The sequence below is a fragment of the Martes martes genome (assembly GCF_963455335.1).
Source record: "Martes martes genome assembly, chromosome: 14".
NCBI classification, from domain to species: Eukaryota; Metazoa; Chordata; class Mammalia; order Carnivora; family Mustelidae; genus Martes; species Martes martes.
The window spans coordinates 51,551,112-51,574,333 of NC_137902.1; the positions used below are offsets into that span (position 1 = coordinate 51,551,112).

At 39.4% G+C, this 23,222-nt stretch overlaps 1 protein-coding gene across 1 annotated transcript in view; it reads right to left on the bottom strand.

Annotated features, from left to right (window-relative positions):
• KAT6B (lysine acetyltransferase 6B) overlaps positions 1 to 23,222 on the bottom strand; it is a 185,858-nt gene that overhangs the window by 45,472 nt on the left and 117,164 nt on the right. Inside the window, exons 4-9 of the mRNA XM_080823740.1 lie at positions 21,916 to 22,024; positions 9,314 to 9,429; positions 8,989 to 9,070; positions 6,198 to 6,330; positions 2,507 to 3,438; positions 1,344 to 1,465 (exon numbers count right to left, since the gene is read on the bottom strand). Of these exons, the coding sequence (XP_080679866.1) occupies positions 1,344 to 1,465; positions 2,507 to 3,438; positions 6,198 to 6,330; positions 8,989 to 9,070; positions 9,314 to 9,429; positions 21,916 to 22,024 (1,494 nt within the window). The remainder of the gene's footprint in view (positions 1 to 1,343; positions 1,466 to 2,506; positions 3,439 to 6,197; positions 6,331 to 8,988; positions 9,071 to 9,313; positions 9,430 to 21,915; positions 22,025 to 23,222) is intronic.

Below are 23,222 nucleotides of genomic sequence, written 5' to 3' on the forward strand. Positions count from 1 at the left end.
TTTTTCTTAGGGTTAAGAAACAGTATTACCAACACAGGAAATGAGTTCATTGTAAATACATACAAATGCCTCTTGAATGGAGTGAATTTAATGACCTGGTGCTATGCATTAAAACTGAATAAATTAGAAGACGATCCAGTGGCCAGACACCCTTACGGTCTCCTATTCCTCCATGAAGTTGATGGTGTTCCCAACTGTAATTATACCATCAACTGCAGTTTAATATCCCTGTCCTCTTACTCCCCTTACTCCCAAGCAGTAAGCCCCATGAGGTTAAGAACTCTGCTTGCCTGATACAGACAAGGAATGCTGTTGAGTGCAATGCTCGTGTTACCATACTGAAAAGGGGCTTAAAATTTAACAGAATCTTTCAGATAATGGTCCACTGTTCATCAAGTCTATCTCTAAATGCCAGAAGTAGGCTGAATATTGGGTAATATTTAAGGACTTCAAATCCCAAAAACTGGGGGCATTTCTGACATTTATCTTAGTCAAAGGAAACCAATACAAAGCATACTGATGGGGCAGAATGAGGAATGGAAATATCCAATAGCCCCTTAAGTAAGAAACTGTCAGAAGTATGTAGCCCAAGTGGCTGCTACTAAAAATGAGGCTTAAGAGCCTACAGACAGCCCCCTCCCCAGACCAAGGAGAGAGTGAGGTGGGGCAGGGAGCCCATCTGTGAAGAGTTTGACACATAAACTGAACCTGGTCTGCTAACGGTACCAAATTCATGCTCCATAATAAATCTGAGCTCGCAAAGTCCAAAAGCCTTACCTGTCACCTGTTTTGGTGACAATAAACTACCTGGAGTTAGTCTTTTAAGTGGAATCACTTAAACAAATTACTGGACAATGAAAAGAAAAGTGATTATAACTGATCAAGCAACACAATATTGTCTTAATCAATGCCAAAGTGTTAAAATTACGAGACATTTTTCATATGGCTGGCCATCTGTGCTGGAAGAACCACTGGTAAATTTAAAAGCGATGCTCTTTTTAACCATTTAAAACTGTTATTTTCTACATTTCCACGAAAATGATCAGACATAGTCCCTCAAACTTAGAAGCATTTTTCCAAGTCTGCTTCAACTACTGTTACTCTGGTCTATTTTGTGAGACCAGCTGAGCCCTTATCAACTTTTGAGAGTGGCGACAACTCTATGAAGTCCCTCTGCTTTTGAAGCTAGAGTCAACAAGAACAATCATGGTAACAGTTAAAGGACCACGAAGGATTCTGAGGGGAGATTCACTATCAAATCAAAGCAGTAATTTCATAGTCGTCACACATATAACAATCATGTATTATCCTTGTTACTATATAATGTGGTATCCTGGCCTTACCTCCCAAGAAAGTTCCTGGGCCTGCTTAAAAACATCCAAATCCTCTTCGGTAACGGTATCCTTGTTTCCAATCACATTTATATCTGTACTTTCTTGTTTGATGCTTATTTTGATTTCAGTATCTGTCATTCAAAACCAGCAGAAAGTGCATTCACTGACTTGAATCACGAGTAACCACCATATATTACCAAAATGGCACCAAATTAGCAGAGTGGGCAAATAGGGATTTTTTTTAAGCTTTATAAGCTTTTATATCTAAGCACTGCTCAAAAGATCCAGCAGTACCCTTTCCCTGCTGTACCCAAATTCTTATTTGAATTACCACTGTCATCTTCTTAGAGTTCCAACAAATGAGGGAAAACAAGAGCAATACAAAGCAAAATTGTATTTTTCAACTGCGATTAGACATTGTATCAATGTCTAGTTATGGAATTCCCATTATCCCTTTGAGATTAAAAAAAAAAAAAACCCAAAAACAAAAAACTACCGCTTTGTCAAAATGACACATTTTTTGTTCTTTTTTTGTTTGTTTTGGTTTGGGTTTATAAAGGGTAGCAAATGTAACGGGCCAATTTGTTAAAATGAAATCATGAACTCCGTTTTCTCCCTACGGTGAATACACACACAGACACTCACACCCAAAAGCACACTTCACAGAATCACAGATCAGGCTTTGTGGAGAAGGAAGCAGGATGATCTTGGTCATGAGAAAGCAATGGAGCAGAGGGAGCGGAAATGAGGAGCTGAACCCCCCCTCCCCCCCCCCGCGGGAAGTACTGACAGCACAGAAGCGAGCAGAGCCGCGGCCAAGGCGGCGACACGGCAGGGTACATGGCAGAAGCGCGACAGTGGCTACTCATGCGGGACTACGAAGCCAAAAAGCAACACTATGGAGGCATCTGGGGGTCCTAGTGTCACTACGGATGGAAATAAATAATAAAAGGTGGGAGAGTATTAGTTGGAAAAAAAACAACATTTTGGAGGTTTAGTCAGCATTAGAAAAAGGTCAAAGTTTCACTGCTTCTGTATGAAAGTGAAGTGAGAACAAGAGAAATAGCTAAGACCTATGTGACAAATAGGAACTGATTGATTTATTCTTTTCGGGGTTTGGGGGAGAAAGGGACGGGACGCAGGTTTGTTTGGAGCTTTGACCTTTTGCTTACCATCATCCTGATCAGGTTTAATCCTTCCGTCTGTCAAGCTCCCCTTCCCTGGTGAGGGGGTCCCCATCTGAGGGGTCACTTTATATTTTAATCTGCCTAGCATCCTGTGCTTTTTAAGGAAAGTTGTTCGCTTGAAGTGAGCAATTGCTTTAAAAATACGTCCTCTAGCCATCCCCCAGCTAGAGGAGGAGGAGTGAGCAATAAACCTACTTCTAATCTCTCTTTTTCCAAAGAAATGGGCTTTAGATTTTGCCGTGGAAGATAATTCAGTTTTACGACGCATACGTTTGGGTGGTGCATAACTTGGGTGTCCCTTTTTTCGAGACTGTCCCTGAGTGGTATAGATATGAGAGAGTCCGTCAAAGAGTGCCTTCAGCTGGCTGTTCTTAGTCAGACTGCTCAAGGAGGGCACACTGGACTGGCTAGAAGAACTCTGGGGAGAGGTAGAAGAAGTGGAGGTGCTGGACTTTTGTGAACTGGGGCTCTGACCAGAGATGGGGGTTGGGGGCGGAAGTGAAGAAGGTGGAGGTTTTAGCTTTTGTGTGGTACCTGGAGCCAACACATGAGAAGTGCATGACTGTTTCTGAGAGACCTTTTTCCTTGGACGATAGTGCTTTGAAAAGTCTATTATTTCACCTCGTGATCTGCGACCATCAGGTGATGGTGTAAAGAACTTAGTAAGGCCATCAATGAGCCCTTTGGTTTTCTTGTTAACTTTAAGTGTAGAGGCAGAAATGTAGGTGGAGGTGGTGGTGATTTTGGTGGTGGCACCAGGCCGAGTGGGGTCTGTAACAGCCAATCTGCTGCTTGAGTCCTTCCCAGATGCAGCATGACCAGATGAAGGTGTGGTACAGACTTTAGTCTTTTGACCCCTACCAGGTGACCCCCTTCCTGTGAATGCATTCATGGATCCTTCATCACTGGTTACAGACCTAGGCAAAAATTTAGAGAATAGTATCAGCATTCAGTAATAGAATTAGAAAGGTAGCTAAAACAAATTTATAGCAACTAGATGCATTCAATGTGCTTAAACTTAAGAAGCCGAACTGCAACCCTAAGAACGATGTCTGTGTGTGTGCCTCCATCTAGGTGTTTCTCTGTTCAAATGGGGAGCGGCCAGTCCCCGTGCGTGTCATGATTTTCCCGGGGCCCATCGGGGAGGGACTGGAAGAAGCCACATGGACCCAGGGGCAATGCAAGTTAAGACAATTTCTGAAGCGACTCAAAGAACATGCAATGCTTTTCTTATACTTCAATAAAAATGGTACCCTCTGTATGGTCCCAAGTCATTCTGATTTCCTACATCTTTTTATAATGTATTAAAAGACATAAGTCGTTAAGTATGATCTAGAAGTGAAAGAATAAGCTCATCTTATCTCTAGTGAGAAGCAATTTTAACTCAGCTGGAAGACATGTAAGTAGAATTTGGGCAGGTTTATAACTTAGTACTTTTTGTTGTTGTTAAAACATTAAAGATACCCTCTTCCTCTCCGCAGTTTACGCTTAGGATGATAAGATAACCAATAATACTCTCTACGTCGAGGAGACAATTAGTTACAGCATAAAATATTGCTGAAAAAAGGACAACAATAGCAAAAACTGAAGAAATGATTAAAGAAAAGCTACAGCGGGTCAGACATGACATGGAAAGTCTGGTGAAGAAGCAGCACATTTACCATGGTCTTTATCAGATACTTGGCATCAGAATCTCTGTACATTATTTCGACTCGTTTGAGGCTGGTTCTGCCCATCCAGCTGTGTGGTCCATAGAGACCAGAGGCCACTCCACTACCCCAGCTGCTTAGAGGAGCAGCAGCTGCCTGCCTTCACCTCAGGCTAGGGCTTGGAAAGCTACCCATTTTGCAGCAGAGTTTTATACAATAGAAACATTTGCATGTGAATTATGGCAGTGCTGGGGCCCAAGAATGCACTTTAAAAATTATCAATTTAGCTGAAGGCTCATAATGAAGAAATGGAAGCCTGAAAATGATATGATATTGCATTATAAAAATATCTTCATTACAAAGAGGAGAGCACAGGGTGGTGGTGGTCCTGCACATTAACGAACAATTTCCGCAGTCAGCTGCAGCGGATTCTGGTGCAGATCAACCAGGAGAGCTATTGGGCTCATCTGAGGCCGCTCCGCCGCCAGGAGCTCTGCCCGACACCAATGCTACAGCCAAATCAGGTTAACACTGGAGAGCTCTAGTGTCACAGTAAGGGTTACCAATAAACAATCATCCAAGCTAAAATGTTTCCCATTAGAATGCTGCATTTGGACTGTATCTGGAATCGATTGCCCAGAAAGGATAAGATGCTTATAAAGCATGTAAAAAGGAAAACTCCCTAGACTGTCTTAAAAATTCCTAAGCTCAAAGGACAATTTTGGACAAACAAAAAGTTAGGACTGGTGCCAGATGCAATTTTCAGCTGTGTCCTTTGTTTAGAAAGTTTATATCCTAATTTGGTTTTTTTAATTGGGCCCTGAGGATACAGTCCCATTTTGAGAACAATGCTTACACAGGATGAATGCAAAAACATATAATTCTACTTCAAATGATGCTAATATGAAAGATTTTATTCATAAATGTTTCATGTTTGCCTCGAGAAATTAACAAAAGTTCCATTTAAAAATGTCCACCAGTTAAAGGGCTTTCATAAAAAAATAAAAAACAACTCTATAAAGGAACATGCATTTTCTATTTCTCTGCTGGGAGACAGAGGTGCAGGAGAGATGGTTCTTCCGAGAGCAGGTAAGGTAGTGAATGGCTTCAGATAAAATGAGGGGGAAGAGTAGCAAGTAAGACAAGGGATCTGGTGTTTGTTCACAGTGTGTGCAGAACATCTATTCGTTTCTACAGCACAGTGACCCTTTCACTAAACTTAAAGAGACGGGCGACAGAACTCCTTTAGATATGCAACTCCCTATTTAATGTTGACAATCAATTCTATATTCTAAAGGTTTAAAAAAAAAAAAACATCGACTTTTCCCCCTATCTTTCCTCGACTTCTCTAAGTAACTCCTGCTAAATGTTCTACTGGGTTTTGATGGCAACTGGATGGCCACAGGCTAGCAGAAATGAGGTTATCATAGTACAGGTGCAGGCCACTGCAAACGTGTTATTTCATATATATATCTGCACACATGTGTGCATACCAAATGGTTCTGTCTAACTCTTTGTGTGCAAACACGAGGACAGTCATTTACAGGTTTCTCAGAGGCTCCTACTTCATACAAGGGATCTTAAAGGCTGTAATACTAAAATAGCACCAGAAAAGTGTTTTTTTTTTTTTTCTAAAATGCTATCTGGAGTGAAAAAAAATGGATCCACTCATAGATGTGAATAAATCCCTCTCCTGTTTTAAAAATCTCCATAAAAATATTTATATAATTAAGCCTTTCTAATGTTCAGCCAGTAATAAAGTAGGCAGAATGATTGTTTCCAATTCTTACATTCTGCTTCCGCCCTGCTGTATCACAGATACTGCCAACAGAAGATCCCCAAATGCCAATTGTAATTAAAAATGTTATTTTCAAAAAATTTCCACAGCTTATGCAGAAGGAGAACTATTCCTCATCCCTTGAGTTTATAAAATGACGCTAAAAAGTTAGAGGAATCTAAGGGGGTTACAATCGCCTATATTTTAAAGCACAACATAAAAGATGTCTTTTGATAAGATCTCAACCTACAACAATCGTTGCTTTAATTTATTTTTCGGTCGTCCAATGGGTTTTGCATATCGTCGTTTTATTTGTGCAGCTTTCTCATGAAGTAGTTTTCTTCCCTTTTTCTTTGGTCTGCAGACTTGGCAAATCCACATCCCTGAATTAATATATATATGAAAAAAATATTTTAATGTTTCATTTTAGGAGAAGATATTAAATATAAACTGCAGCTGAAATAAGCTGCCCAAGGGTGCCTGTATGCAGAACTTTATTCCAGAAGGTAGGTCACTCCCTTGTGTCCACATCCTCCTCAGGAAGCCGTCATTAAAGGTCAATTTCCCCCAGGGGTCAAGGTGGTAAGAGCAGAGGGCTGCCCCTATCTCCAAACCCTTCTGTGAGGCTTTTTGCAACGTGTCACCAAACCTCCCTCCACCACATAAACACACAGGAAAACCCGATCCTGTCAGATAATATGTATCTTTCGATTAGAGGGACACATTTTCAAGTCATTCGGTTTTTGGAGTTTCTGGAAAAAAAAAATATTTGTTTTATTTCTTTCTGTAAATCTTCCACACTAAAAAAAGAAAAAAAAAAAAGAAAGAAAGAAAAGGAAAAAAAAAGAAAAGAAAATATCAGTATAAAAGATAGTTTTTGAATTAAGACAGAATTTTTAAGTACTGTGGAGCTGCAATAATTAAAACTATACATCTGGAATAGAGAAATAGGTCATTGGACAAGAATTTTTAGACCAAAACAACGGAAGCCTATAGAAAAGTTTAGCATATCAAAAGGTCATATTTCAAGTCAGTGGGGAAAGGATGAAATGACTACTCAGTGAAGTAGTGATAGAACAAACAGCCATCTATATGGAAGGAAAAGAATTACTTCCTATCCTTTATAAAAATAAATTCTGCGCAGATGACTGTTATGACAAAATTAAATGTTACAAGTATCAGGAAAAATATGTGGATATTTATTTACTTTTAGCACGACTGACATTTAAGACTGAAGCCATAAAGACAAAGATTCATGGATTGGACTACATAAAAATATAAAGGGCTTCTACAAATCAGTAAGAAAAAGGTGAAAACACTAAGAGAAAAATGATTAATGGGTAAAAACAAGCTTTTTACAAAGATGATATACAAACAGCCAATAATCAAACACAAAATGCTTTCAATCTCACTGCTTAAAGAAAAAAAAATCATGAGACATCTTTTTTCTATTATCAAATTGGTCAAAATTTTAAATAATAGCACTGTATTTCATTGAATCTGAGACACTAAGGACTATACAAACCATCCTTTTTTTTTTTTTTAAAATGTGTCTTAGACTAAATGAAACACAGTAATGGTGAGCGTTGGTCAAAAATACAGGGGAACAGGTACTCTCACACACTGGTGGTCGGTCCGAAAACTGATACAACTTTTCATGTACATGGCCTTTGATCCAACAATTCCTCCCCTAGGAATTTATCTTAAGGAAATAACTGTGGATGGAAAAAACTGAAAACATTTGTAATGTCCACCATAGGGGACCGGTTAAGTAAGTTATGGTTTGTTTACACATGGGGTTGCAAAATCAAATATGTTCAGGAGCCACCCAGGGATAATGCATGTGATTAAAGCAAGTTGGAATACAAGACAAGAAGGAGTGAGATTGGGGCCAGGTGAACATGCGTACTCCACCTAAAGGACGCAAATTCAAACTTTTAAGAATGCTGTACCAGCTTGCCCGTAACACATTTAGAGGAGTTTAAAATACATGTATGTTGCAGGGCGCCTGGATGGCTCAGTGGGTTAAGCATCTGCCTTTGGCCTGGGTCATGATCCCAGGGTTCTTGGATTGAGCCCTGCATCGGGCTCCCAGCTCAACTGGAAGCCTACTTCTCCCTCTCCCACTCCCCCTACTTGTGTTCCCTCTCTCGCAGTGTCTCTGTCAAAAAAATAAATACAATCTTTAAAAAAAAAAACAAAACACGTATGTTGTCCCAACAAAGCATTACTGCGGCCAGTCACCAGGTGTGTAACCCGCTTTGTACTATGGAGTTCTACGCACTTATTAAAAACCGTGTTTAGGAGAACGTTTACTGATGTGGGGATGTTAGAATCTTATAAAGATGGAGAAGACATAAGATTACAAAAACATGTTTAGAATGTCCCATGTCTTTTTTTAAAAAGTGTAGTGGGAAGGAATTTCTGCTGATTCTTCTTATTCCTTTCTGTCAATCTGTATTTACTAAATCTTTCACAATAAAAAGTGAATAAATTTTGTAAAGAGGCAGTTATTTTTAATGTTTAATATATTATAAAATGAGGAAAAGGAGCCTGAGCTAGGCTTACTTACACAACAAATAGAGACAGAAATCCATACACCATATGGATATATCCAGATAAAATGGTTCAGATGCTCATGTTAAAATTATCGACTAAGGGCCAAGAAATGGGGGATGGCTCCAGTCGTAGGACTTTGGAGACACCATTACAACATTATGGAATCTCACCTCTGAACATGGTACTGAATAATACAGAGAATGTTCTGAACTTCTGACCTACCTAATCTATTCTAATAAGGGAATGGTTCCGGGAGAGGAAGGCTCTTCTTTATCCCTGTGTCTGAATTAGAGTCTTTATTATATACATTACCTGCAAACTAAATGCTTTTACACTCCTCTGTTCACAAGCTGTGCCAAACCCACAGGAATAAGGCGGCTAGGAGGGGCAAATAAACGCTTACGGAACCTGCATACCTCTGGGCTGGACAAAGCTAATGCGTATGTAATAAAACACATTTTAACTATGGTTTAAAAGTTCACCTTTTGGCATTCTGGAAAGTGGGGGGTCACAGCACTCCATATGGAATCCTCTATCACAGGAGTCACAAAAAAGCATATTATCCTGTAAGATAACATAGTAGAGAGTAATTGAGACTGAAAAAGCTGTAAAAGGCCACAAATTCTCATCTTAGCCCATGAATAATAACAAAATATAATGAAGGGGTAGCATGATCCCTGCTGAAATCTGACATCACATGTGTTTAAAACTTTAAAAAGAAAACAGCAACAGCCTACAAAAACAAAACACCTTAACACTGAAAGCTCGCCCTTTACCTGGGGATGGACCACCGTGTGCCCTACTTACTGCATTTTTGCCTTGGATCCTACATGCGCTGCACGTCTTGCACTCGATGCACTGCCACCTTAAGGCCTTGACGTTTGTTGTTAATTCAGGACAAAATTTCAAGCAGGATGGGTGTCCTAGAAGAATAAAAAGCAAATTACTTTACGGAAACGTGGCTTTAGATTTTTTCAATTCTCACTCCGTCATACTTAATAGAGAGTGATAATGTTGGCTGAAGACCTAAAGAACTGGAAAATACAAAAAGATCAGAGAATCTGAATTGTACTTCCTTTTCTGCCCTTTTTTCCCCATGACTACAGAAATGTTTCCCTAAGAGAAATTTGGGAAATGTATACCAGTTTCCATCAGAAGTCTTGGAGAACTTGGAGATAACATATGCTCTGATCACATTCTCATTCCTGTCCCTTCGGTTCATCTCCTGCCCTGGCCCTCCTCAGCAACCACCCTTTACCAAAAGCTCCCTGGTTTGCTGGACTGAGAGGAGGGTGTGAAGTTCAAGTGATTCCTGCTCTGTGTAATGAAATCATAGAACTTACAATGACAGCTAAAAAGCGGGGGGGCTGCTTAACAATATAATTACAAATGCAAAAAAAAATTATACAGAGAGTATCCCATTGCTGGGATATACAAAGACGATACTGTTGCCGTCTTGCCCCTGGGTCCCTGAATTTAAATTTTGGAAGTAGAAGCAGAAATTATGAATCTGAGATTTAAGAGGTTGGAAGATCCAGTCAAAAAGAATATGCCAAGAAGCAACACCCACTGCAGGTTTCCACCATTCTTCCGCGTGTCCAGCTTTTTCACACTATTTCGGGCACACTTTTCATCTAGCTTTGCTCACAACACAGAGGGAAAGTGGAGACCCTGAGGGGCATTATCATTCAAGGAAGCCACCCAGGCTACCCTCAATCATAGATGCCTCCAAAAGGCTTAGGGAGTGTGAGCCTACACTCTTTGGAAGACAGTTCAGTTTAAAATGTGATGGTCTTTTTATCACCCAAACCTGAGATCTCTAAACTTGATTTTATTTTTCTAAATCTGGTCTTAAAATAGTAAGAACATTAGTAAATCCCATGTGAAAGAACTTATAACCAAGCTGCAAAAGAAACCTGAGGGTAATAAAAAAAGCAGATTCTGCAATTTCAAAACTGTTTTATAATTTCCTGACTTTGGCAGGCTCATTGTTTAAATATGTATTTTGGGTCGCTGCCAAAAAGGTCCTCCTCCCTAAAGCTTAACAGGTGCTTCATAAAATTCCACCCACTAGGAGATTTGGCTTTTTGAAGTAAAAACATTCAAAATCAATCATCAATACCGTTAATAAAAGCACACTATTTCTGAGTTTAAAAAAAAAAATTCCAAACATCTGTATGTAAGATGTTGAGGAAATAAAATGTTGTCATAGGATTACAACCTCAGGACGCGGAGACACCCAGGCAGATGCATTTAACCTATGACACCATTTCTTTTTATAAGGGCTCCTCTCATTCAAATGAGTAGCACAGGGGGAGGAAGTTGAAATATATAAAAATGGCATCAATCACTTCTTTCTGCTCAGGAACAGCAAACAAAGACAGCTTGCTGGTCTACTTTAAGAAGTATACTCTGAAGGGGGAGGGGAGAGATCTACTTTGATCAGGGTTCCCCCCTCCTTTATATAGCTGGGGGGGGGGGGACAAGAACTCAAGTTTTAAAGAACAGCAATTTAAATTCCACCCTTAAAATAGGTCCCATCAGCTTAAAAGTACACCATTTACTTCTCTTTTCCCCCTTTTTATTACTTCCTGTAAGTCATACATCACTAGCACATATGACCTCAATTTCATGCACTAAAGTTTTCTCTACATTTAAATCTGCTTTTGTACTTTGTAGTTTAATATTCAGTAACTAAGGTAATTCACATCTTATTATAATTTACTGTTTATTCTCACAGAGATCCTATGGAAAATACTTTTTAATGATTACACATTTTGAAAATTAATGGATTTTAGCCACTGTCAATCAAGAGCAACAAAAATTCTTCCTCTTTTTGCTTTCTCTCACTTTAAGCAATATTGTATCTCAAAACTACCGTTTAAGCTACCCTGCCAAATTCTAGAATCTTTAGCCTATCTTTCCTTTAGGCAGCAATCTTACCTTTATTTAGCTCAAGAGAATTGGCCATAGATCCCTTCTAGCTCTAAATTTCCATGATTCTGTAAAGATGCTGAGGGATGAAGAAACATTTCCATTTTATTTTCTCACGGCCCCTTTAAATTAACACAAAAGACTGTAACTGAGTCTTTTTTTCTTCTTCTTTTTTTTTTTTTTTTGGTAACTGAGTCTTGATATACCACTACACAATTACAGTAGTTCAAAAAGGACAAAAATGCTACTGATAATTAAATTCCTTACCTCCCGTTTAACCATTCTACAAACTCAACAATTCCCTCTAAAATGTAGGATATTGCTCTGCTGACACAATTCACAGTTGTTTGTCTTTCTGGAGTTTGTTCTACTTTTGTGATGTGCAGTTTATCAGATCTGAGAGCATAATACGTGTTTATTCACTCATTCATTCTTATTACAAACACATATGAAGCACTAGTCGCTTACAGTAGTTTTATCTAGCAAAACCAAAGGAATATCGTTTAAAATTAAACAAGCACCAATGAAACCACAAACCAGTAAAAATAATTTTTGGAGTAAGTACTATGGGAGAAAAAAACATGGGCTCTGTAGTAGACAGCATAATGGCCCCCAAAGATGTTTACGCCATAATCCCTGTAACCTGTACCTATCATACCTGACACAGTACATGGGACTTTGCAGATATGACTAAGGGTACAGGTCTTAAGACAAGGAAATTATGCTGGGTTATCTGGGTAGGAACAATCTAATCATGAGTACTTAAAAGCAGAGAATCTTTTCCAGATGGGTTAGTAAAATGAGATGAAAAAGGGAGGATATAAAAGGCTCCACCCAGCTTTGCTAGCTTTGGAGATGGAAGAAAGGGGAAACCAGAAGCCAAGAAATATGAGTGGCCTTTAGAAGCAGGGAATGCCATTTACCTAACAGCCAGCAAGAAAATGGGGATCTCGGCACAGCTAACTCATACTCAATGGAGCTTTAGGGGTGCCTGGCTGGCTCAGTTGGTGAGGAGTGCGACTCTTGGTCATAGGGCCTTGAGTTTGAGCCCCACATTGGGGAGAGAGTTTACTTAAAAAATAAATAAATAAAATCTTAATAAAAAAACAAAAACTGAGAGCTTTGCCGTTAAGGTCAAAAGTAAGACAAGAATGTCCACTCTCACCACTTTTATTCAACAGAGTACTGGAAGTCCTAGCCGCAGCAATCAGACAAGAAAAAAGAATCAAAGCACCCAAATTGGTAAAGAAAAAGTAAAGCTTTCACTGTTTGTAGATGACATGATAGTCTATACAGAAAACCCAAAGACTCCACCATAAAACTATTAGCACTAATAAATGAATTCATTAAAGCCACAGGATACAAAAATCAATCTACAGAAATCTATTGCATTTCTACCCACCAATAATAAAGCAGCAGAAAGAGAAATTAAGAAAACACTCCCATTTGTAACTGAACCAAAAATAAACTTAACCAAGGAGGTGAAAGACCTAAACTCTGAAAACTATGAAACACTGGTGAAAAAACTTCAAGACAATGCAAAGAAATGGAAAGACATTCCATACGCATGGGCTGGAAGAACAATTATTTGTTCTTTTTGTTAAAATGTCCATATTACCCAAAGCAATCTACAGATTTAATGCAATTCCTATCAAAATACCAATAGCATTTTTCCCAGAACTAGAACAAACAATCCTAAAATTTGTATGGAACCACAAAAGATCCTAAATGGCCAAAGCAATCTTGTAAAAGAAAAACAAACCTGGAGGTATCACAATTCCAGATTTCAAGTTATACTACAAAGCTACAGTAACCAAAACATGATGGTACTGGCACAAAAACAGACATGCAGATCAATGGAACAGAATAAAAAGCACAGAAACAAATCCACAATTATAATGGTCAATTAATCACTGACAAAGGGGGCAACAACATGCAATGGGAAAAAGAGTCTCTTCAACAAATGGTGCTGGGAAAACTGGACAGCTCCATGCAAAAGAATAAAGCTGGTCTACTTTCTTACACCACTGACAGAAACACACTCAAAATGGATTAAGGACCTAAATGTGAGGCCTGAAACCATACAAATCCTAGAAGAAAACACAGGCAGTACCTTCTCTGACATTGGCTGTAGCAACTTTTTTTCTAGATATGTCTCCTGAGGCAAGGGAAATAAAAGCAATATTAAACCATTGGGACTAAATGAAAATACAAAGCTCTTGCACAGTGAAGGAAACAATCAACAGAACTAAAAGACAAGCTACTGAATGGGAGAAAATATTTGCAAATGACACATCAGATAAAGCATCAGTGTCCGAAACATATAAAGATCTTATAAAACTCAACACCCCAAAACCAAATAATCCAATTAAAAAATGGGCAGAAGGGGCGCCTGGGTGGCTCAGTGGGTTACGATCTCAGGGTCCTGGGATCGAGTCCCACATCGGGCTCTCTGCTCAGCGGGGAGCCTGCTTCCTCCTCTCTCTCTGTCTGCCTCTCTGCCTGCTTGTGATCTCTCTCTGTCAAATAAGTAAATAAAATCTTTAAAAAAAAAAATGGGCAGAAGACATGAACAGATCTTTCTCCAAAGACAACACAGAGACAGCCAACAGATACATGAAAAGATGCTCATCACTTCTCAGGGAAATGCAAATCAAAACTACAATGAGGTATCACTTCACACCAGTTGGAATGGCTAAAATAAAAAACGCAAGAAACAACAAGTGTTGGTGAAGATGTGGAGAAAAAGGAATCCTTGTGCACTGTTGGTGGGAATGCAAACTAGTGCCGCCACTGTGGAAAACAGTATGGAGGTTCTTCAACAGAATTACTGTATGATCCAATAACTGCACTACTGGGTATTTACCTGAAGAATCAAAAACACTAATTCAAAAGGATATATGCACCCTGATTTTATAGGAGCATTATTTATAATAGTCAAATTATCGAAGCAGCCCAAGTGTCCATTGACAGATGAATGGATAAAGATGTATGTGTGTGCGTGCGCGCACGCGCGCGTGTGTGTGTGTGGAGTGGAGTCTTATGCCATTAAAAAAAGAATGAAATCTTGCCATTGCAGTGACATGGATGGAGCTAGAGAGTATAATGCTAAGTGAAATAAGTCAGTCAGAGAAAGACAAATAACATATGATTTCATTCATATGCAGAATTTAAGAAAGAAAGGAGAAAGACGACAGACAAGCCAAAAAAATAGACTCTTAACTACATAGAGAACAAACAGATGGTTACCAGAGGGGATGTGGGTGGGGGATGGATAAAATAGGGGAAGGGGATTAAGAGTACATTTACCTTGATATAGCACTGAGTAACAGAATTGTTGACTCACTATACTGTACACCTGAAACTAATATAACACTGTACATTATACAGGATTAAAATTTAAAAAATACACACACACACACACACAAACACATACACACACACATACACATGTAATAGTCACATGAGCTTCATGGTGAAAGAGCTTCCTAAGTGTATGAGGGGAGGTGATATAGAGAGCCTCTGGTGACTGATCCTGAGTTGAAGAAGCACATTCATAGCAGAATCAGGGAAGAAATCCAGACAGGGTTCCTGAGGAACAGCAGGGTAAATTCTTCGTACATTTTTTAATTTACCTCTATTGGATTAGATCCCATTTTATCTATCTTGTGTGATTTTTTTTTTTTAATGTCAGGAAACATTATCTTGGAAAATAACTTGGCTATCCTTATAAGGAGATGACTTTCTGAAATACACACACACACACACACACACACACACACACACACACGTGTTTGTTTAAAATGAAGGAAAGGAGGGAAGAAGTGAGGAAGGGAGGGAGAAAGGAAGCAAGAAATCCAAGCAAGCAAACAAGAGAAAAAGAAAATGGGGGTCTTGGTCATACAAACACAAGAAAGTGAGTTCTGTCAACAACCTTGTGATAATTTATTACAGCAGCAATGGAAAATTAATAAACACTCTTGACAACGGGTCCCTAGGACTGGCTATCTGACCAACCATCTGTCCATCTGAGATGCAGTAAGGAAAAGGACAAACATTTCAGATCATATAGTCTAGCAGGAAAGAGACACATTAAGTAAGAATTAGAATTAACATGTGACAAAGGGTGGTTCAGAGATATGGGTGAATCTAGCATGAAGTTTGAGGAATGGTTTCCTAAAGAAGAAACCCATAGGATGAGTGGCATTAGATGGGAAAAGGTGGGAGAAGCTGGAGTGTGCTGAGGGACAGGGGGCCATGGCACACTCACAGAGCGAAGGTGCACCATAACCAGTGTGTGCACAATACTGGGGAGGGAGGGGCCGTGATGCAGAACAGGGTTAACAGGAGCCCAACCAGAAGAAGGTTCGAGGGCTATATTAAAGAATTTTGACTTTTCCTAAGGATTAATTGGTAGCGACTAAAATAAATCTGTGAATAGATTTTGAAGTTTAAAAAATTCACTTAGCCTATAGCATGGAAAATGGTTAAGGGGAAAAAGAATCAAGATTAGATTTAAGTTATTGTAATAGCAGGTCTGAGTGGGTTTGGTGGGAATGTATGGATATACTGAGGATGTGGGATACAGATTCGGACATACAACCAATATGAGAATAGGACAGAGGATGGCTTGTGAAATGAGTGGCCAGTGGGGTGCCATTTGCTGAAATGGGAAATCCCTAAGGAGAAGAAAGAGGTTAGTTTGCTAAGATTTCTATTGCTACTGCGGTGTTTATGGTTTTGGGGTGACAGGGCCACTGCAAGTTTCACAGGCTGTTTGGCATCCCTAACTCTAAAGCCTATGGGGCGTCCAAGTGGAGAAATTCTGAAGGCATTTCTATCTAAGCATCTGGAGCTCAGGGGAAGCTATGAGGCAAAGAGTAAGAAACACAGGGCTAAGAACAGAAGCCTGAAGAAATATTTAAGGGATGGAAAGAGACAAAGGAGCAAACAAAAATGTATGAAAGGAAGTGGTGACAGACCACACAGAGATTATGGATCATGGAAGCCAGAGGAAAAGAACAGTTAAGGGAAAAGATTTTCAACAGACCAAACAGGGCTGAAGACTACCTGGTGTGAACAGAAAGGTGTACACTAGAGTCTGATATGGACTGAAAAGTGACCTCTAGATTTTGCTACACACACATCACAGGTAATCCCGACCCGCAGGATTTCAGGGAATAAAAGGCTGCGCGCAAGGTTTCCGCTTCCTGTTTCTCCACTCAGTCAGTCCAGCTGTGGGCTTGTGGAAGGAGGGGCTCACCAATCCTTCCTTCTCCAACCTACGTACTCCTCTCCGGATTCCATCTTTAGGTTTCTCTCTGGTCAAGGGTCTCCCTCCCAACCTAATCAATTATTCAGTCCTCATCTACGCAAGGTGAAGCTGCAAAACTAACCAACTAACCCTTGAGGCATTTTCTCATAGTGACTTTAAGAAACTAGTGATTTTTTAAAAGATTATTTATTTATCTATTTGAAAGAGAGAGAGAGAGATCACAAGTTAGGCAGAGAGGCAGGAGGGAGGCAGGGGGTGGGGGTGGGGGTGGGTAAAAGCAGGCTCACTGCAGAGCAGAGAGCCCGATGTCAGGCCTGATCCCGGGACTCCCCGATCATGACCTGAGCCGAAGGCAGAGGCTTTAACCCACTAAGCCACCCAGGCGCTCCGAAACGTGATTTTTTATTTTCCTTTTTTTTTTTTTTTTTTTTACATTATTTTTCTTTACTTATCTGTCAGACAGAGGGAGAGCACTAGAGCAGGCGCAAGCAGGAGGAGCGGGAGGCAGAGGGAGAAACAGGCTCCCTGCTGAGCAAGGAGCCCAACTCAGGACTCGATCCCAGGACCCCAGGATCATGACCTGAGCCGAAGGCAGACACAACTGTTCAGACCAACTGAACCACCCACCAGGTGCCCAAGAAACAAGTGATTTTTTAAATATACCTATTTATTTGCATACCGCACCTAGCAGCTAGCTGACTCTGGGAGCGGAAGGCGGGCCAGTTTTGTTGCGGGTTGACGCATGCATAAAGACAATCCCAGCGGAGACTTCAGGGGTCCTGAGGGCAGACTGGTATTGGGTGCCACGGCGCCTGCTCCCTCTGCTGTACAAGGGTGTTTTCCTTACCTTCCCAGCTGCATCACAGCAGCCTCTCTCCGCCGCCGGTTTCAATGAGCATCCACTTAGAATGATGCTGTAATTTTGAACTGTACACTTATCTTAGATTTGCTAATTTGAAAACACACATGCACACAACTCATCTGTAAGTAAGATTTAACCACCCAGCAATCTGAGCAGCAGACACAAAATTTCATTTGGTATAATATCTAATACTTATGTGAAGCTAATTAAAGATAATTTGGTCTTAATGAGGCAAAGAGAATATAACAGTGTTAATTTCAAAGTAGGCTGATCCATGAAAGTCAAGTAAAATCACTTTCTAGGCCCAACACTTCCAAAGACCTGAATATGACTATCTGATGATTCCCACATTCGTATTAGCAGTTAGAATGAATAATCCTCCCCATCTGTGTAATGTTCTATAGTGACTGACGATCCTCCTATCGTGATCTCACTGTATGCTCACAACAGTCCTACGGATGCTTGGGTAGAGATGTCAGCCTCCACATTTTAGAGATAAATAAAAACCGCAGTTATACAGCCGGCACACAGAAACCTGGAAAACCCTATTTGAGGCTCCATGCACTCTGTACCTCACCTCGTATTTTTACTACCTGAAAACCTGAATTATTTTTTCAAAGGAACTTGCAGCAAGAAAAACATAGTTAAAGAAAATACTGCCCATTTGCAGCACTGACCCACCTTAAAAATAGAGACATTTCTAATTGGCTTACTTTATGATGTAAGGAGAAGGAAACATTTATTACTCACATCTATGAAATCTAAGCAGAGTTTAAGTATGACATCACACAAATGGTACTTCAGACCCAGGCGACTGCAAACCAAGAGGCACATATGGGAAACACATTTCAGAACGATCCTCCTTATGGGCTGCCATCTATATTTCCTTCTTCTGGTTTTATACTGCTTGGGCATTTTTTTCACTTAAACTTTTTCATTAGGGAGTCCTTTGATCATTACAAACAGTTTCGATTCAATCCGAGAATCAATGGACTCTTTGGAGTGTGAGAGAGTAGCCGTTTCCATAAGGCCAACTAGGGGTACCATCCACTCTGTAATTCCCACTAGAGAAACTGGACTGGACCATGAAAATGGGGCTTGCACCATTATTAGAGGGTACTATTGAGCCATGCCAGCCTATTTTATTATTTTTGCCTCCTAATTATCAAGTGTTACAACAGAACATTTAACTACAAGAATCCCAACCTGCCCCCACACCCACCTCTCCAAAGAACAACTATATTTGATTTTTATTCATCTATTTAAACAGCAGCATATAAAAGGCTACTCATCTGATCTACCAGATGAACTAAATGTCTACAGTGCATCTCCTTGAGGTAGGAACAATAGGTTTTTCTTGACTAAAGTAGCTAGATCCAGGGGTGCCTGGGTGGCTCACTGGGTTAAAGCCTCTGCCTTTGGCTCAGGTCATGATCCCAGGGTCCTGGGATAGAGCCCCGCACCGGGCTTTCTGTTCAACAGGGAGCCTGCTTCCCTTCCTCTCTCTCTGCCTGCCTTTCTGCCTACTTGTGATCTCTGTATGTCAAATAAATAAGTAAAATCTTTAAAAACAAAACAAACAAACAAAAAATAAAGTAGCTAGATCCAGACTGGCACAGTACATAGAAAGAAACACTGAGTGAACCTCAACACTGAGCCAGATTCCATGGTGAGGTCCAGAGAAACTCTCTTAGCTATTCTCTATCCTAAGCAAAGGGATAGGATGTCCCAGGGCTTGAATTTCAGCCATGACCCACACCCTGACTCCAAAGTCTATGGCTTTTTCTACCTGAAAGGAGGGGGGAGGGGAGAACTGGCTCACAAAATAACTCCAGCTATATAAGCCTTCTAAGACAGTATCCTTAGCCCATTCTTCTCCATTTGTTAAATGAGAAAACATAACATTACACCTACATACCCTGGTAAAATAAGAAACTTTAGGGGGAAAAAATTTCAGTGACCTCCAAGTACAAAGGGGATCAAACTTCTCCTTTGGCAGGTTTTCAATCTCGGAAAGACGAAGGGAGATTGATTACATCAGAAAATCTAAGATGTACCTGTTTAGAATTACATCTTTATACCTTGTGAAGGAGGCCTTGAAGTTATGATCTAGCAGATAATGATCTCAAATTCCTTATCAACTCAAGTAAGTGTATCAGCAGAGGTAAGGAAATATATGAAGGGAACTTTTCTTCCCACATTTAAGTGCATTTTTAATCTGTCTCGGCAACCAGACAAATAGGTACTCAAAAAAATAAAAGAGTGAAGGTAGTTTTTAAAGTACCACCTTAAAAATCACAAAGGGTAAACCACAGGCAAGTGCACACCACTAAAGTGATCAGGCAGTTAAAAGAATAATTCATTCAGAGTGAGCCTCGTGAGAAAACCTAAAAGATAACTCCAGAGTCAGAACTGATGAGTGAGGGACTACCTCACCAGGATAAAACAGGGAGATCGTAGGGTTGAAATTTATTAAACTGAACATACAGATAATGTTTCCATGCCCTTTTGTCACTATCCATGATACCATGGGCAGGTAAAGAATTTTAATGAATCTGTAAAGCCCATCAAAAGGACTGTCAGAATGCATTTCTCAGTCAGAGTTTGCAATGTCTTATTTCCAAGGCTCCCCTCCCAGTCAGGTCTTAAAAGCGGCAGAACCACATAGAGCTTATCCAGTTAAACCTTTATAGGAGGAAGAAGAATCATTACACAACACTGTCATTCTTCAGTGAATGAAACATTTCCTCTATCCAACCATCAAGCAGCTGTCAAAAATGATGATAAGATTTGAAATTACTTGCAGCAATCAAGGACAGTATCAAACATGCCAAATAATGACAATGGCTGACATTTATAGCACATTTTCCGTAGTTGTCATAGACCCTGTGATAGGCTATTTACTTCTGTTCTCTCATTGAACTCCCACAAAATCCAAGAGGTAGGTGCTACCATTATCTAATTTTTCTAGTGAGAAAATCAAGGCACAAAATAGTTAACTAGTTCAACGCAGAAGAACTGGGCTATGGCTGGCCCTTGAGTTTTTCTTAACTACTACTACTACACTGACTTCCTAAATGACAGTATGCTATGGTATTTTGCAGGTATGTTGTTGTTGTTCAAGATAACCGTCATCAGAGAAATACTGTGTTTTCTATGTTAAAGTAACACTCTGGGAGGAAAAATGTTTCAGTAGGCTGAGAGAAGAACATTTGAAGATTAACACTAAGAGATTATTTTTTAGAAATCCAATTAACTACCAATCAATCTGCTGGGAGTGTGTGTATATGTGTATATACCCATATATATAACCATATCTAAAACTACATACAGGGGCACCTGGGTGGCTAGACGTTTAAGCATCTGATTCTCAGTTTTGGCTCAGGTCATGATCTCAGGGTCATGGCATAGAGCCCCATGCCAGGCTCCCAGCTCAGCAGCGAGTCTGCCTGTCTTCCTCTCTCCCTGCCCCCACCCCGCCCCCCCAATCACAGTGTCTCTCTCTCTCTCTCAAATAAAAAAAAATATTAAAAAATCAAAACCTGTATGTGTATATAAAACCTAGGCAACTATCATATGATTAGCAAGAAGGAAGACCGGCTTGGTAAGACAAATTCTTTGTGTAAGCACAATCTGACTTCCTTTTTCCATTTTAAGGCATGATCTTAGTATCTTAGACTGAGGAGAAGGCAGAAGTGCCTGTACCTCGACGGCATTTTGAGTACTGCAATTTGGCCAATGGTCAATCCAGTGTCTCCACCTAGCAATTCCTTGAGTTCAACATCACCTCTTATTTGACCACTCTTTTCCTATCGTATTCTAGGCAATCTGAGTCTTTTTCATGCCTGATGATTTCTTGATTCTGTCACTGAAGTTTCCAGAACACTGTCCCTTTCATTTAGAGCCACACAGAGCTGGGTTGTAATACTACACTTCACCAGTAGGTGTCAAGACTTGAAACACCACATATATCAACTGGAGGACCTCTTAAATGGAGACTGAGGGTTATAGAAAACAAGTGATTCTACTTGTACTCAGCTTGAAAGCCTAGAAATCTCTACACTGGACTTATCTGCAATGTAAAATACTCCAAACTGAATTACCAATGCTGCTATGAAATCAAAGCTTAATATGGAGCATTATATAAACATAAATATCTTTGTCACTGCTAATATACTCACTTTTCCCCCTCTCCCTACATTTACTTTTTAAATTTAGAAACTATGCGATAACCAAATAATTGCTTTAAAAAACAAATGCAGTTTTGATAGGTCTATAAATAACATGTAGCTATAGAGGAGACACCGTATACCCGCATTCAAAACAACACCAACTTACCACTACTGCCGCAATCTGCACAAGAGAGGAGTTCTTCTGGTTTCTTTTCACGATTTGATTCTTTAGTCCCCAAACAGAAGCTACATATCGGAATGGGATCAGCACGGGGCTATGATAAAATTAAAATGAAAAAATACTATCAGTTTTCCATTTCAAAATTAACAACAAAACATTAAAGTCAAAGCTTCTTACATATTTCTTAACAATGGAAAACCTGCTAAATAAGGTATCCAATCAACATTTTCTGATTAAAAACTCTTTAATTATTTGATGTTAAAGTATTACCTAAATACTGTATTTAAGATTCAGAAGGAATTCTTATTAAACCAATGAAACCTAAGACATATATAGATTATATAACCTTCCTAAAATGAACATTATTAAAGATCCTCTTGGGGGCACCTGGCTGGCTCAGTCGGGACAGTGTGTGATTCTTAATGTCAAGGTCATGAGTTCAAGCCCCATGCTGAGTACAGAAATTATTCCAAAAAAAAGAAAAGAAAAGAAAAGATTCATTCGAAATCTCAATCACTGCTCTAATTTAAAGGCCTATAATAAATGGACTCATCTATTCAGTATTATAATTTATTAATATCATCTAGTTGTTATTTCAGACTGTTTTTACTCAACTTTATCAACTGTTTTAGTGCAGGTTACTATTATTTAATCTATTAAATTTTTGACCTAAAATATTGTTAAGGTTTTAGGTGACATAATAACAGAGTCAGAACTAAGCAAGAAATTTAAAATTCTGTAGGATCACTTGGGAAGCTCAAAAGATCATTAACAAGAACTTTCTGGCACCAAGGTCTTCAAAAGTAAATCATACCATGTCAAACAAAGGAGATAAACTCTCAATCTCTGACATTCCCACTTTAATAAAAGAAACAACAAAACATTTGTCCAACCCCCTAGTACTCTTTAGCTCTCACTGAGGAAATTGCTTTTAACAATGTATAAAGTGTCTCCAACGTTATTTATGGCTACCAGCAATGCTAATATTCCCATTCGTATGAATAGTTGACTCTGCCTACAGATCTGGTCACATTTATTCTGAACAGCCAAAACCGTATGAAAATTAAAATTTTATTGCATATTCCAAGCCTTCACACATGTTGTCTCTAGCCATCTGAATGTAACTATAACGTATTTGTATTTGAATCTCATGAATCAAAAATTCAGGGCAGGAAAAGTTAGCATAATCATACATGTTTTTTTAATGTAAATTAAAAAATGAGATTTTGCAAGGTCTAACTTTTAAAATATACATCAGCATAGAATAAACCTCATTTATTCAGCTACTCCAT